At 37.8% G+C, this 16,868-nt stretch overlaps 1 protein-coding gene across 3 annotated transcripts in view; it reads right to left on the minus strand.

The window, feature by feature from the left end:
- Nucleotides 1-176: 176 nt before the first annotated feature.
- The window catches only part of LOC139936938 (telomerase protein component 1-like), a 56,910-nt gene continuing 40,218 nt past the window's right edge, over nucleotides 177-16,868 (minus strand). For all 3 annotated transcript variants that reach the window (XM_071931778.1, XM_071931777.1, XM_071931779.1), the window contains 24 exons: nucleotides 16,664-16,776; nucleotides 16,131-16,411; nucleotides 15,531-15,752; nucleotides 14,837-14,932; nucleotides 14,363-14,487; nucleotides 13,423-13,678; nucleotides 12,951-13,070; nucleotides 12,268-12,366; nucleotides 11,389-11,652; nucleotides 10,883-11,049; nucleotides 10,563-10,665; nucleotides 10,017-10,145; nucleotides 9,130-9,237; nucleotides 8,490-8,628; nucleotides 7,956-8,143; nucleotides 7,530-7,649; nucleotides 6,730-6,821; nucleotides 5,162-5,243; nucleotides 4,616-4,746; nucleotides 3,580-3,735; nucleotides 2,756-2,861; nucleotides 2,271-2,501; nucleotides 1,936-2,040; nucleotides 177-1,802 (listed from right to left, as the gene is read on the minus strand). In XM_071931778.1, coding sequence (XP_071787879.1) covers nucleotides 1,662-1,802; nucleotides 1,936-2,040; nucleotides 2,271-2,501; nucleotides 2,756-2,861; nucleotides 3,580-3,735; nucleotides 4,616-4,746; nucleotides 5,162-5,243; nucleotides 6,730-6,821; nucleotides 7,530-7,649; nucleotides 7,956-8,143; nucleotides 8,490-8,628; nucleotides 9,130-9,237; nucleotides 10,017-10,145; nucleotides 10,563-10,665; nucleotides 10,883-11,049; nucleotides 11,389-11,652; nucleotides 12,268-12,366; nucleotides 12,951-13,070; nucleotides 13,423-13,678; nucleotides 14,363-14,487; nucleotides 14,837-14,932; nucleotides 15,531-15,752; nucleotides 16,131-16,411; nucleotides 16,664-16,776 — 3,574 coding nt within the window. In that variant the 3' untranslated portion in view covers nucleotides 177-1,661. The remainder of the gene's footprint in view (nucleotides 1,803-1,935; nucleotides 2,041-2,270; nucleotides 2,502-2,755; nucleotides 2,862-3,579; nucleotides 3,736-4,615; nucleotides 4,747-5,161; nucleotides 5,244-6,729; nucleotides 6,822-7,529; nucleotides 7,650-7,955; nucleotides 8,144-8,489; nucleotides 8,629-9,129; nucleotides 9,238-10,016; nucleotides 10,146-10,562; nucleotides 10,666-10,882; nucleotides 11,050-11,388; nucleotides 11,653-12,267; nucleotides 12,367-12,950; nucleotides 13,071-13,422; nucleotides 13,679-14,362; nucleotides 14,488-14,836; nucleotides 14,933-15,530; nucleotides 15,753-16,130; nucleotides 16,412-16,663; nucleotides 16,777-16,868) is intronic.

A 16,868-nucleotide genomic window follows, 5' to 3' on the forward strand; every position in this document is an offset into this window, starting at 1 on the left:
CTACCTTCTGTAAACCCTGTAAATTATTTGTAAATCTGTGAATTTTTTTTGTTTTTCTGTACCGAATATGTGTATAATGGCTTTAATGCACTTTCTAACGATAATCAGAGAGATATAAGATTTAAAATTTAAATAAAACAATCTTCAAAACTCAAAATCACACTGTAAGAAATGGATCTAACTTTCTTATATAATTTTATTTAAAATATATCTTAATGCTACAAAGTTTTAATAAACTGAAACAAAAGTCTGACCATCCCTATAAATTCTATGAAAAAAAAATGAAAAAAATCAATTGATCCAGTACCGATGTTAAAGAAAATCTTTATTGAAATTATTAAAGTTTTGAAGGTTGCATGTCTGAAGACGAAGATCAGTCATCCCTCAGACCTTCAGATCTTGGTCTTCCAGGGCTGGACTACAAAAATGTTTAACAGACTTCTCTCAATACATTAGAACTTTAGGTTTGAATTGAGTATTTTTTCTCAAGAGTTATACAAAATAAGACACAACCATTCAAAATCTTAAAGCTGCATATAGGCACTACCTGGATTTTTCAAAGCAGTGAAAATGCAAATGTTTTCATAATTATTTTAACCACCTCAAAACACCAGACCATCCCACAAACATTTCCTGCATATAGTTACATGATAATTATTAAAACAAAATATTGCAAATATATATCTCAAACTGTCCTACTTACAATATATCTATACATTTCTAACATTGTTAAGTTCACATCTGATGTCTTTTTTATAATAAAACAAACATAAATAAATTCACAAATCTCCCACTCTTATTATTGGCTTCTACATACAGACGTCTTATCTAATTACCTGACTGATAATCACACTCAAACATAGTCATAACTATTATCATTATATTTTACCACAATCCTCTTGTAGATTTAGTAATCTTATAAATTTTGTTTAAAAAAAACTTTCAAGCCAAAAATAATTATATTTACAAACCAACTCCTTCTGAAAGCCTCAATATAAATTCTTAACTCTCTGTATGAAACACCATTGTTGAAGGGATGTTGAACAGTCACTTAAAATTGATGAACGAAAACACAATGTCTCGTTGTTATGGATACAAGCCTTTATATTTTGAGAAATAATCACTTAATATTCAAATCAACCAAAAACTATTACTTACCGGTAATATTATTTCCAAACGAAATAGATTTCTTTTCTACATGAAAAGGTATGTCAGTTTGAAGTTATAAGAGTAGTTTAAGAAATGTTTGCAAGAAATAAAATGGTGAGAATGAATTTGCATATACTTTCTCTTCAGAAATTGCTATTTTAGTAACGTGCACAACTGAAGTAAAACTGACAAGGATTGTTATTTTCCAGTGGTGTACACTAAAGTATATAACACAATCACGGAAGCTATTCAAACTGGGCTTAATTTCATGGCTCTACTCCCCATAACCCCCTAATCAGCGCTTACAAAAGAAGAAATACTCAGTGCAGACATTTTTGCTAGTGGGCATGTTCAAATCACAATGCAAAACATTGTTTTCATACACAGCTAGTGCAGTAATTTGGTGCTTACACTATAAGCGGACAAAAGTGACTGTAAGCGCAGTAGTCCAATGTAAGCAGAGCCATGAATTTAGCCCTGGTGTCGTCACAATCCCTTAACTCTCACACTTACTAATTTCCGCTTGAACTTTTGCTGCACCATTCCAAGAAGTAAACATTACCAAGTTTGTCTCCACAGATAAATTCACTGCATTCTGGGATTGGTGAGGTCGTTACCGTAGTAATAGGCGCTTGGCAATAGAACTGACCCACCTAAAGATAAATGAAGATAAAGAACTTAAATTGTAAAATAATAAATAATAATTACTACAATTACAATACTTGTAAAGTGCATTTAAAAATTTGCAAATTTTAAGATCATTGATTATTGAAAATTAAACATTACCTGTTTCAAGTTCTTACGAGACCACAACTTGAGGGCGCTATCTTCTGATGCAGTGCAGATGACATCGTCACAGACAGCTAGGTCATTCACTCCATCTGTGTGAACCTAGAAATAAATAAGAAAATAGCGTTAATGTTACAACAGCTTACCAACCAAAGCACTGATGGTTTAAATGCTAAAATCTTGTTTTGACGTTTCGGCCCGAGCAGAGTTTTTCTAGAAAGTTTTTCGGAAATCAAGAGACTTCTCATTTCTGAAACAAACTATCCTGCTTTTGAACTACTACTTAGGCGAAAGGTGGAAAGTCGGCCAGGACTACTATCTATATGACCTACCTTTTTCTTTGATATAACTTCTTGCGTCGTGACGTCACACACTGCCAAGTATCCCATGGAGTCTACTGTTAAAACTGCTTTCTTCATTCCCTTACCGGCGTCGCCTAAACCAAGCCGCTTACCACTGCGTAACTCTACTCCAGCGCAGGCTGATACCCAGCAAGGAGGCTGGTAACCAACAACCTTCTCCTCTGGGTTCATGATGATGAATCGTGAGGCAGGGAACAACTCCTAAAACAAAATGATTAATAACATTATAAATTGCAACTTGTGAAACTTAGGGCCTTGTCACATGAGGCACTTTACAGGCAACAAGTTCCAAGCAATCTCCAAAAAGAAAAGATTTTTTTGTCTTTCAGCATGTTTTAACAATCACAAATTAGTTTGTCTTTATACATAAATGAGGTAATCATATTGGCTTACTGATAACCTTGAACTTTGACCCTTGCACCCAGTGTTTTAGATATCCCAGAGGATGTTCTTACCAAGTTTCTGAAGTGTTGTATCTCTCCTGCTGCAGTAGTTGCTACCATGGTGTTATCTCTTAGAATCTTCACATCTAAGATCCAATCAGGGGAGTCCTTCTCATCTCTAGACAAAAATAAGAAAAATCACAAAAGAGTTTGTTTTCACAATCTTCCCATCGATGGAATTTAGAAAACTCACACAAGGGGATTTAAACACTAAGCTGGCAACAGAAAATCTCTCTCATACAAACATTGGTTTAATGTCTATGATTATGACTTGCACCAATCTAGAAATTATGATTCAGTAACTAGACGACAATACTTATAAATATATTTTTGGGTTGCAGAATACAAACAAGTACTTCACACAACTGTGCAGTCTTTCCAGTGAACAAAATGGCCGGTACACAAAAGCATCAACAATGTTAACAGTTTAAAGGCACTGGACACTATTGGTAATTACTCAAAATAATTGTTTGCATTCAAACTAACTTGGCAACGAGCAATGGAGAACTTTTGATAGTATAAAACATTGAAAACATTGACACAGCTCCCTCTGAAGTAACGTAGTTTTTAAGAAAGAGGTAATTTCTGACTCAAATATTAAAAGACTTTAGACCTGAAGCCTTTTTTAGGCATCTGAAAGCAGAAAAATTTGTGCAACAAGGTTTTTTTCTTTCTTCCATTATTCTCTTGCAACGTTTGTGACCAATTGATAAGTCGAAATGTTCACAGGTTTATTATTTGATGCATTATGTTGGGATACACCAAGTGAGGATACTGGTCTTTGACAACTACCAAACATGTCCGATGTCTTTAAGAATGAAGAGGTTTTGTAATACCTTTTGTAGATTGCTCGTAGTTTGCCGGAGTCACACTTGAATGAGCATACCATGGCTGCCCAGTGACCTGTATAAAGGTTATCCCTCAAAGGGTCATAGGTCATACATGTGATTGGGCTCTTCTCATAACCTTCAGTCTGCATACTTTTCCTCTGTCTGTAAAAAGTAGTATTTTTCCCGAAGATTAGAAATGATGTTAAATTACTCAAGTTCAGTGTTCTCAGAACTGGGCCCAGTTTCATGGGTCGGCTTACTGTCAAATTCTGTATTTGCAATCACTATTCTTCGCTTACAGGGCAAGCGCCAATTTCTGCGCTAGATGTGTAAGCGAAGTTTCGTAGAACATGCACACACACAAGCAATAATTCCCTGCTAACCTGTGAACTTTGCTTGATGTAAACTCAGAATTCCCTGCTTACATAATCATTGATTCTTTGATACGGTAAGCATTGATTCTTTGCTTCCAGTAAGCAGGGATTTCTGAGCTTATGGTAAGCGTTGATTCTTCGCTTGCGGTAAGCATTGATTCCCTGCTTACATGAGAATTGATTCTTTGCTTTCAGTAAGCACTGATTCTTTGCTTACGGTAAGCATTGATTCTTTGCTTACAATAAGCATTGATTCTTTGCTTATGGTAAGCATTGAATCTTTGCTTACGGTAAGCATTGATTCTTTGCTTATGGTAAGCATTGATTCTTTGCTTATGGTAAGCATTGAATCTTTGCTTACGGTAAGCATTGATTCTTTGCTTATGGTAAGCATTGATTCTTTGCTTATGGTAAGCATTGAATCTTTGCTTACGGTAAGCATTGATTCTTTGCTTATGGTAAGCATTGAATCTTTGCTTACGGTAAGCATTGATTCTTTGCTTATGGTAAGCATTGATTCTTTGCTTACGGTAAGCATTGATTCTTTGCTTACGGTAAGCATTGATTCTTTGCTTACGGTAAGCAGAGCCATGAAATTGGGCTCAGGAAAGAGAGGAGAAAAGAGAAGAAAACTGAAAGAGTTATTGATCTTCAGAAATAAAACTCACTGTACTCTCCACGCAGTCATGGGTGGGGTTGGGGCGTCAATATCCCACACGGTGACAATACCATTGTCAGACCCCAAAGCAAACCGGGTGTCACTCAAGAAGCATACAGCATTGATGGCCTTATCCATTAACTGATGGCAAAAACCAGAAATATAGATAAGAAACTTCAATCTCAATTAAATAGTTAATAGCCTGATGTTTCAACCCTAGCAGTATTCTAGCCTTTGAGAAACACTCTGCTTGGTTCGATATGTCAGGCCATTACTTTTTGCATTTATACCTTTTGGTTGGTAAGCAGATTGCAAAAGCTGTTTCTATTTTCTCAGAAGTTGCATGAGCTACACAAACAGGCACTGTGCACAGTGTTTAAAACACAGGATTCTTTTAATACAACACAAAATGTACAGAAATACAATGTTCTTCTTATGGACAAGTGATGATTAAACAAACTTAGTCACGTTTAATTTGCCATTATTTTGCAGAATTTTAAAATCAATTGAAAATAGGGTGCACGACTTTGTGGGTGTGTTTTTCTTTTTAGGTTACCTTGTTTGAGAAGACAACCTTTGGTAGAGTCAGTGAGGTAGACTTCTTCTCAGGCATCTTCCAGACCATTACTTCACCATTCCTTCAAAAATAAAATACAAGAAGTTATACAAAAGTGCTGAAAATTTTAACATAAAACTTATATAAGCTAACGTCATTCACGTCTAAAGGTTAGAGAAAACTATGGATGACTACTTTAAAAGTCTGAAACTGGGATCCAGATCTTACGAGTATCATCAGGCTGGTAAAATATCAACTTATCAAATGAATTTTCTACAAAACACAGCCAATACTCACGTAAATTGTTTTTACTTTTCGACTAGTATCACTAGTGATCATCAGAACGAGGCACCAGTCCCACCAGTTTCCTGCTACAGCTACTTGATGGTGGTTAGGCCAATTGTGGCAGTAGTAAATGGCACCACCAACCGACTGGTTGTGCCTCGTTCTGAGGATGACTATTGATTATACTAGTTGAAACGTAAACGAAATTTACGTAAGTAATGGCTGTGTTTTGTAGAAAATTTGATTGATAAGTAGATCTTACGAGGTACATTGAAATGATAGCGTTCCAACCTTTTGACAACCCCTTTGATATAGATTTCAAGGAGCTTTTGGGAATTCTAATAAGATTAAGCAATATCCTCAGAGCTAGAGAGGTAGATCAAAGAGCTATACTTTTTTGTTTTGAGAAAAATATAACATTTTATACCAGGAAGACTTTAAAAAGTCTGAGTTTCAGATAAAAGTCTGAAATTTCTCATCCCTGAACTAAACACGCTCCGTTTTGCAGGCTTGGAATTTCATCTTTGAAAGGGCAAGGCCATTTTTATTTTGCAAAGGGCACTTCCGTTGGACAATCTTAAAGGAACACGTTGCCTTGGATCGGACGAGTTGGTCTATAAAAAGCGTTTTTTAACCCTTTTTATAAAATGCATATGGTTGGAAAGATGTTTTAAAAGTAGAATACAATGATCCACACAAGTTTGCCTCGAAATTGCGTGGTTTTCCTTTTACTGTGCGAACTTACACGGTAGGCCATTTATGGGAGTCAAAAATTTGACTCCCATAAATGGCCGACCGTGTTAGTCGACGAGGTAAAAGGAACACCGTGCAATTTCGAGGCATGTTTGTGTGGGTTATTTTATTCTACTTTTACAACGTCTTTCTACCTATATGCATTTTATAAAAAAACAGTTACAAATACTTTTGAAAGACCAAATCGATCGATCCAAGGCAACATGTTCCTTTAAAGTCTATGGGAACTTTTGAAGGGGCACCAAGGCCAAGACCAGGGGCAACAGGGGCTATGCCTCCTTGGCCTTTGTGTAATTCGAGGCATGATCTTGTAGACCAGGTCCCAATTTCATAAAGCCTGGTAGCACAAATACTTGCTAAGCACAAAACAACACTTGCTTAGCAAAAACAGCTTAACAGCCAGAACACCATTATCTATGCTGTTACTGGTACCCTTGTCATTTCTTGCTCAGCCAAGAAACTTGCTTCAACAGAACCTTCTACTTTACATCTTTATGAAATTGAGCCCTGATATTGACTTGTTTGCTTACCTGCTCGCAGAGATGGCGTACGTTGCTTTAAGGGAATACGCAGCACATGTAACCTCACCATTATGACGAGCAGAAAGGACCTGAGCCTCCAACTATTAACACAAATCAAATACAATCAGTAAGATTTTCTTGTCAACAAATTTGGCTGTTGTGATCTAACCAGTCATTGAACAAGATCTAGACAGTTGGGTTGGTGTAGTGGTATCTTTCCTAGCCTTCCAAATCTAGGACCCGCGTTCAAATCCCACCAGAGGCACTCCATGCATTAGGTTTCAGTGCCTGCCTAACTGCGTGGGTTTTCAATGCAATAAATCTCTGGGGTTTTCTCCCCACTCAAAACTTCCTCGTCTTCTCTCCACGAGGTTCTTGACTAGTATAGAGATTAAGTTCAGAATTAATAAATAAATAAATAAAAGTACTGGGTCCAATTTATTACATTATAATGTAATAATATATTATTATAAATAAGTCTGGGTTTGCTCATAACTTGTTCAGTGACTAGCCAGCAAAACCAATTAACTTTAAATTAAATGGGATACTTTTCATCCCTGAGCTAGTCACCCAGACCACTTGGAGACTGAAATCTAACTGGCATTTGGCCAGCAGTCCGCTGTTAAGAGAGAGCACTGTAAGCACAACAAAATAATGCTTACCAGAATATGTTACCAGCCAAAATACCTTGGCACATGTATCATCTGTGACTGGCATCCCGCGAAGCAGGAAATCATTAAGCAATAATTTCTGCTTAAGCAGCTCTTTGAAAATTATGCACTGAATAGAATGGAAGAATCAAGTCTTACCTTCGGAGTCCAGAACTTCATTGTTTTATCATGTGACCCTGTGATCACATGACCTTTGCTTGATACAGCTACGGCCACAACGCTATCGGAGTGTCCACTCATAGATGACATCTCATTGCCCTAAAAAAGGAAAATGGAGAAAAATATGCAATTACTGCCATTTTAAGAAGACAATCTATTGTTCTGTAACAAATCTGAAAAACAAAATTCCTTGAAAAATATATTGTAAAATTGTGTGTATTCCTATGAGGAATTTGGGGGATATGTCAAAAAAACACAACAACCTTTTGAAATGAAATTCAAATATTAGTTTTATTGTATATATCTACATTTATATAGGATCAAAACAATTTTATAATTCCAAAAACCAAAGGTAAACTTCTCCTTTACAATATTAAATCTAATTTGATCTAAAACAAAATTTACCTGCAACGGCTTCCATAGGTGAGTCATTGCATCATCACTAGCTGTTGCTACGACAACATTCTCCAAGCGAACCATCTCCACTTTGTCTAGTTTCTTCTTGGAGTGAGCATCCTTCCACTCTTCAGTGGCCGTCATACTCGCCCAGCTGGTCTGCCCCGCCTCCTTGTTCTCAACATCTCCAAAGATATCTGTACAATCACAAGAAATGATCCAGAGACATGCTCCTGAGATAGTTTTGGAAGAGTTCTGCTACTCTAGTTCTCAAGAAACAGTTCATAAAACAAATATGGAAGCTAAAATTCTGTCCATATCTCCTTGAGCCCTCGGACCCTGTTTAGTGTCAATTCTCATTGGGAGGTCCCTGCCCCAGCTTGGGTTAACAGCATTAAGAGAGGGAACAGGGAGGGTATGTTTATTGTCATGTTCTGGGCAGATACCAGCACTAAATAAATGTCCTCTGCTATAAGATGTTCAAAAGAAAATTGTTTAAGAAACAATATTTTAAAATACAGTTAAGAGTAAGTTGTTTTCTACCTTGTGCTTGTTTAGAAACTACAAAGACATCACAGCTGTTGACACGGCTATTGTGTCCGTAGAGTGTAGTAATCTCAACTCCTTTATGAGACCAGACTCTGACTGATCCATCAAAACATGCTGAGACGACACAACCTTGCTGTTTGGAAAATAGAGAGGAAAAAAAGGTGAGATATTGCTGGGATTTATAAGAAAAGCAAAAGCTGACTGCCCTCCCGAGTAGATACATGTAGTATCAATGGGCAGTTACTTTTATCAGGCTGACAAAGTAAAAAGAATAACGGCGGCTGGCTGGCTCGGTCTGGAACTAGGGCAGGGACTGGGGCTGGGTAGGGTTTGGGTCTGGTTCTAGGCAAAATCATGAACTGACCGTAAATGAAACACATATTTGATGAATAGACTACTCCAGTAGGAGCCACATTTTCAGGCATCTTTAAAGGCAATATTGGTCATTTCTAACAAATAATTGTTAGCACAAAAATAGATTTGTTATTGTCTGCATTTGTGTTGGTCTTTGACAATTTACCAAAGGTTTCTAGTGCCTTTAAATTAACATTTGGCTTCCCTTTCTCAGGGTCATTATTAATCTGAAAAATAAATCAAATTGTTAAAGGTGGAAGTTTTGATGCTGAATACTCACACTGAAAGCAACAGAGTTAATGGCGCTGGTGTGTCCCATAAATTCATGTTTGACTTTCATTGTCTTCATGTCCCAAAGCTTAATAATGAAATCATTGGATGCAGTCACCTATAGTCAAGAAACAGAGATTGAAAGATCAATAAATAGGAAACAAAATGTTGTTAGAATGTAGGACTTGCATTTACAAAGATACAGTCACCTATAGTCAAGAAACAGAGATTGAAAGATCAATAAATAGGAAACAAAAAGTTGTAAGTTCGAATCCTACCAAGAACTGCTGATTACACAATGACTAGAACAAGTGTTGTTGTCTAGTTACAAGTTATTCTCATGAAACTCATAATCACAGACATAAACCAATGTTTGTATGAGAGAGATTGGCTGTTGCCAGTTTTCCGAGTTCCCTTGACTGGAAGATTATATCTTAACAAACGAACTGGTTTACACTGTTGCTTTTGTAAGAATTGTTTCAGTTAGTTCCACAATGGTAACACACACTTCCTGACATTTCATTTTCATTTTTTTTCTTCTTTTAAAAAACCTCTTCATAGACCCATCGCACTGGCTGCCATCAACAAAATCAAACAATGGATCTGTGCAAGCCTGTAAGCGCTGCGCACACCTCTCAGCCAATGACAGGTCTTCATTTGATCTCACTGAAGGGTGTGTTTGGGGTAGTGACGTCGTATTCAAGGGGTCTTATCACTCAATATCTATTTTCTTTTTAATGAGAAAACAACAAAGTGAGTACTAATATTTTAATAAAATATCTTCCGTCAATCTTTTTTTGTCAATAAAAATGACCTCATTTCACTGAGTTAGAAAACACATTTCTATGTGAAATAATGAGATTTGATTGAATAGTGTAAATTCCTGGGTGTTCTTACCAAGTGATCTGATGTGTCTGACCAACAAAGTGCAGTGACCCAGTCTTTATGACATGCATGCATCTCTGCCATTGGTCGTAGCGTTGTGCCTAAGAGAACATCTCTCTCCATACTCCAGATCTGGACACTCTATGGTAGATTATCATCATATGCAGATTTATTAATAATCTTTTATCAATTATTGTCTTAGTAGGATTTGAAATGTTGCAAGGTGGAGATACAGTAATGTAAAGGTTTGTGGGAACACCATGTAATGATAATCTGTAAATAAAACGAGTGGTTCTGAAAAGAACCGAAAGTTTCAACTCGATCAGAGCATACCTGACTATTTAGTTATTGCATAGTTGTAATCTTCAAATTATATTATATTATATAAATAACTTTATCTGGCAATTTTTTTAAATGATATCTGTTAATGGTGGGTAAAAAATATATAAAAAACAGTTCTTGTAAAGCACTTTATCACATTACTATAATTGTTATGAATTATTCAATTTTTATTCAATAATTTCAAAACGTGTGATTTTTTCGTTAATTTTTGTTTACCATATCTTTGGTTCCTGTGGCTAGTCTGGTACCATCCATATCAAATCCGCAGCATGTCACAGCTTTATTACCAATGGCATGAATTACAGCATAGGGTTCCAGACTGGAAGAAATAAGACAATAGACAATAGACAGTTTTAGACAATACCGTATCAGTTATCAGATGTTGATATTGTGTATGAAAAAGCTCTACCATTGCCCAGGCTGTGAGCAAGATTAAAGACATGTTATTGGCCCAATGACCAGCAGGGCATTGAGACAGTTATTTAGAACTTGAATAGCAAAACTTGCTATTATTATTATTGTATTATGTAATTTACCTTTTCTGCTTGGCTTTGCGCTCATAAGGCACCCTCCATATATTGATTGTATTATCCTCAAACGACACGGCAACGAGACGATTAGGACTGCTGTATGCAAGACTTGTGACTGGTTTCATATGAGCAGCTAGAGATGTATTAATAGAGCCGGTCATTGCCGATAGCAACTGGAATAAAAGAAAACCAACAGATGCCATTAAGTTATTATTATTATTATTTTTAATTCAGCAAGCATACAAAAGAACAGAACAAGAAAAAAAGATGAACAAAACAAACAGTTATGACAATAAGCCATCGGCACACGCTTGGAATAAAACAAGTTAACTCAATAACTGTGACATGAAAGTCTTTATCTCCAATGCCACTGGTCACATTCAAATAAATAACCACCAGAGTGATTTGCCAGTTGGTTTTTTCACAGAACTTGGGAAAGTACAGTGCTTAAAACATACAGGTGTATATCAATGAACAAAATCTATACTAAATCTTTCTGTCAACGAACTAACCTCTACATGTCCAGTAAGCCAACCAGCTACGACCTCCAATTGACCTGATGGGGTCATGACCCACTTTAACCCCTTGACCCCTGCATCGTGATGAGTCACCGCCCATATCTCAGCTCCACTGTTGGTCTCATACATTCTAATGGCACCGCTGTGGTAACCAGTTAAGACTTGCATACCATCTGGACTGATAGCGGTTGCCGTGGCGCTGCCATAGCGATCCAGCCCAAAAGTGGACACCCTCTTGCCTAGATTTCCGGACCACACCTAATTCGACGAAAATAAAACAAGTTTAGGATTCAAACTGACTCTAGCTACCGGGTAAGCTCAGTGATCTGCTCTAGAGTAGCAAAGTTTGTGTACTCAAATCGTCGCAGAGTAATATATTTGCCTGTGGAATTTGTTTTCACCGGACTTCCAAAAGTACTGAGTAAACAGTGCTTTACACACGTCGGTGTATGGGTAAACACAAATAATGTAACAAATATAATTAGTTTTTCCACATCTCAGAATGATGTTTGTTAATTTCATGTTTGCCGCTAACTTAAAAAGTAATTTTATAACAGACTTCAAAGCATGAACTGATTTGGTTTTCTTTGTGAATCTGCAACGTTTTGTCAGTAATTTGTAGTGAAAATTTCTTAAGGTACAATTTTGGAGCTTTAATCAATAAAACGACGAGAATAATATAACAGGAAGCATGTTTTAAGTGACCATTATTCAAAGTGACATTTATTTCCACATTAACATTTGTAATTAGAGGACACAATGACTTGTAGCGAAGAGCAGAAGCATGTTCCGCAATAGCAGGGCTTGTTAAGGAAGACAGGAAAACATAAAAAAACTTATTCATCTAAATTCAGCTGAAAAACAGAACCATACCTTGACCCTTTGGTCATCGCTGACCGTCACAAGCTGACGCCCATTGGGTGAGAATGAAATGCGATTAATTGGCATCACATGACCATCTAATCCTCCAACCTGCGCAGATAAAAATCAAAATAAGAAGTCTTTAGGACGTCGCCAACCAATCAGCAAGAAATTTGACATTGACAAACTTCCAGCACTTTGGAAATAATTTGTCTTCATTCATCTAGCTCTGAGAGAACAGCTTAAAAGATGTCTTTCAACCGGGGTGGGGGGGGGGGGCAGATTGGTAGCTGTATTGGTCATTCCTTACACAGCTAGCGCAGTCATTCGGGGCTTGCAAATTCAGTCGTGAATGTGGGGGGGGGCAGATTGGTAGCTGTATTGGTCATTCCTTACACAGCTAGCGCAGTCATTCGGGGCTTGCAAATTCAGTCGTGAATGTGGGGGGGGGGGGCAGATTGGTAACTGAATGTCTAGTAACTCCACGTTACTAGTCATTCCTTACACAGCTAGCGCAGTCATTCGGGGCTTGCAAATTCAGTCGTGAATGTTGATCGTAAGCACAGAATTCGGCGGTAAGCAGAGCCATGAAATTTGGAACGGGTTGTAGTCAATTTGGGGTTTGTTTGTTTCATTACTATAAAGATATATTAACCAAGTTGCCCATAGCTGGTTTAATTGTTAAACATACATACCTGGGTTCCAGTAGTTGAGGACCATATCTTAACGGTTCCGTCCAGGGAGGCAGAAACGATATGAGCTCCACTGGGTGAGTAAGCAACGGCACGTACAGACGCCTTGTGACCTCGTAGAATCTGAATGAGAGACAGGAGTTAATGGTCAATGTAACGTTCTATGGACCTAGCCAGTCATCAACATTCATTGGGAGACTTTGGATCGCTAGGTGGCAGCAGACTTACCAGGTAAAATTCCATTTATGTAGAGGCACTATGAGGATTGGGTTCTTAGTTTCTGCCCGATTGTGTGCTTTTTCCTGGAATAATTCTCTGGGGTTTTCTTCCCACATCTAAAACTGAAACTTCCTTCATTGTCTTCTCTCCATTCGGTTATTAGGTAGTGCTGTGATTACTGTGATTGACTTCACTTTTCTGAGAGTCCCTGGCTTCACAATCAGAATAAATAAATGAAATGAAACTCCCTTCTTACCCCAACTCTTTTCTTATCTTCAACATGCCATATCTTCATCGTTGAATCCCATCCACCGCTCACCACCAATCTTCCCTCAGGATGAAACGCTACACAGTTAAGTGGAGTTGTATCCTTTAAGGTTGCCAGTAGCCTACCATCACTATCATCCCAGATATTCAGCGTACAATCCCACGAGGCAGAGACGATCATAGCGCAGCGGGTACTATGACAACATGAACTGACTTGACGTCTGTGCTCTTTAAGAACCGCAATCCTAGTCAGACAAGAGAAAAAGATTCAATTAATTGTAGGTTTAGTCTGGACTCTGATCTCCAGTACCATAATGCTAAGTCAACACAAGAAGGTTTAATGTACCTGCCGAACTCCAGGGCCCTACAGATGTGTACATCGCCATTTTGAAAGGCGCCCTCTATATCCCTACTTGTGTGCGTTGAGACTGTGATACGAGAATGAGTATCCAACGCTCACTAATAAACAAACTTAAGTCAGTTTTTCTCTCTGGTAAAATCAGAAGATTGTTCTTAGTTTCCACTTTAAAATGATGTCTTGCCCATCAGAAATCACTGTTATTACTTGAAACAACAAATCTTATGCCTTACCCTGTAAAAAGTGAAACGATATTTTAGAAAGGTTAAAGAAACTGTGTTTTCACCACTGTCTCCACACCTTGGAACTACTAACTTGTCAAGAGGGGCTGCTATACACAAAAAGGGGCATGATTTTGGCACTTTGTAGTCCATTTCTTGAGGTAATCAAGATAAAATTAACAAGAGCATAATTTCATTGGATTATGGCTACGTCTGTTACATACCTATCCATAATGATGTGACTATTTGTCGCCATATTGAAATCAGGCATGTTAGTTTTGCGCTTACACTATTTGGTCCACTGAGTGCAAATGCATGAAGAGGAACACTAACTATTACAAGCTTCTTACCTGTGACCCTGGTGTACGTCCCATAGGCTGAGTGTAGTATCAACAGAGGCTGTGACCAGACGTTGTCTACCTACGAAGCAGCAATCTGTTATTGCATCATAATGTCCCACAAAGCTTCGAACCTCCTGTTTATTACAAAAAAAAATATAAAAATAGATGCTGCTTTGCAAACCATGAACGACTTAAAGCAAACAAGGTCATGCGTTAGAACCAACAACATGTCAGCCAACATTCAGAGCATACTAATCAAAATGTTGAGTTGTCAACCATCAATTCTTTTCAGATCAGAACCAACACTAATTAAAAAAAGATTTACACATGGTGCTACCGCAAACCTCACCTAACAATACTCCCACCTAACAAAACTCCCAACATGCGAAGTTTCTAATCATACTAATAAATCAAAACGATATTTAAAAATGTACATTTATTAATAAAAATCTTAAAGATTAGAAAATAAGTATGTATACCCACCTTTGCAGTTTCACGTTCAAATAATTGGACAGTGCAGTCTTTATTTCCACAGACAACAAACTGCTCATCCAGAGAAATGGCTAGGCATGTAACGGCCTGGAAGACAAAAGACAAAACATGAGAATGAAACAAGACAACTTGATACAAACATTCTTTTTTATCTTGTTCATCCAGTTGATACAATGAGCCCCTTAACTCATTCATGCGCTGACTGGTCACTAACGACTGGTTTAAGATCGCAGAACCACACAGTTTTCAGAAGGGCAAAGAAAACTCTTAAGGGTGCTGTTCCGACCTGTTTCAGGGAGGGTTGCCAATTCAAACGAATAAACAGTTCATGATTAATTTATTACTAAAATAAATGGTGCATGAAAGGGTTAATTTCTCACTGAAGTTAATACCAGAATATCCTTGAGCCGTGTGTTTCTTGGATAACATCCACTGTTTGGATATGGGCAGGCGAACCAGAACAAGAAAAAACAGAGCAAGACCCAATCTCACAGAACTGCTTAAGCAGAAACTTTTGCTTAATATTTTTCTGCTAAGCCAAATGCGCAAGAAACCAGCCACAAATGGTACATAAGAAATGGTTTTTTGATTGGTAATCTTATTCTGGTAAGCATAATTCTGCTGTTCTTATAAGCGCCTCAATGACATTTGACCTCTTTCTCTAAGGATGTAAAGTCCAACCAACCTGAGTAAATCCAGTGATGGTCATAGCACAATCCTCTTGCCCCTCCCTCTTATTCTTCCAGACTACAAGACTCCGCCTTGAGGCCACGCCCCCACTTTCAACTGCCTTCTTCATTGATTGACAGACAGCGGATTCTGATGGCTCATTGGCTGCTTGTTGCCACGTGAGGGCGGGTAGGTTGGAAATGATGTGAAGGTTACGAGAAACAAACGAGCGGAATTCCTGTAAATATAAATAATAATAATAGTAATAATACAGAACATATTTTAGGCGCTTAATACAGTTGTTTCTAAGCTCACACTCAGTATTTTCCTGCAAGGTATGTGGGACTATGTTTGCATTATGAAAACTACTCCTTTAACATAGCACCATGTTATGGTTTACAAAGGTGCTGTGGCGCAATATGTCATGACTGGTATTCAAACCCACACTCTGCTGATTAGAAACACCAGAGCTTGCGTCTGGTGCTCTTAACCGCTAGGCCAGGACACGCCATAACATTGATCATAATAATATTGATCATAATAATATTGATCATAATAATATTGATCATAATAGTATTGATAGTAATGATAACAATCTGATGCTAAAATCACACACCTGTACTTGTGGCTTAGCCAAGAACTTTTCTCTGTCTCTAACAGCAGCCCTATTGGCTATTCCTCCAATCGATGTCACTCCCCCGATAAAATCATCTAATAGCTGGGACGCCAATCCCAGCATGCACTTAGCGTGAATAAACGGCAGACTGCACAACACAGTTTGGAGTTCAGCGTAGGCCGCTGTCCGGGATAGATGATAGGGTAACTCACTGAAAGCTCTCGGCTTCTGACCAAACCAGGAACCATTCAGAAGTGGGTCAGCTTCTTGGATGAAATAACCTAGATTGGAAAACAACAAGTGCAAATAAACCTCACCTAACTACTTTTTCTTTGATGTTTTATGCAAGAAAAGTTTAATAATTAAACATAAGGTTCTTCAAAGACTAATAAGGGTCTTCTCAGAGTCAAAAGTTTCTGTCATGAAATGCTTTTGTGCGATGAAATTTGTGATTTTTGGTAACATTACACATAAAGGTATGCCAGCATTGGAGGTAGAGTTAGCGAACACTTTAGACTAGCAGCAGTCCTTACCAGCTAGTAGAGCATGTAGCCTGGCCTCTGTGTCTGCCCCAGCTCCTCTCATATAACGCTGTCTCACAGCTTGGTTGATCTCCCCATGAGCCAGGCTAAGATGATTCACACTGCTGTAGACCAAAATAACATAACAAATCTTATAAATGTTTCCCCGCTAAGACTGGTAAGTTTTGCAAATGTTTCAAAAATGATTCTGCTGGAC

This window comes from Asterias amurensis, chromosome 5 (assembly GCF_032118995.1).
Source record: "Asterias amurensis chromosome 5, ASM3211899v1".
Taxonomy (NCBI): Eukaryota; Metazoa; Echinodermata; class Asteroidea; order Forcipulatida; family Asteriidae; genus Asterias; species Asterias amurensis.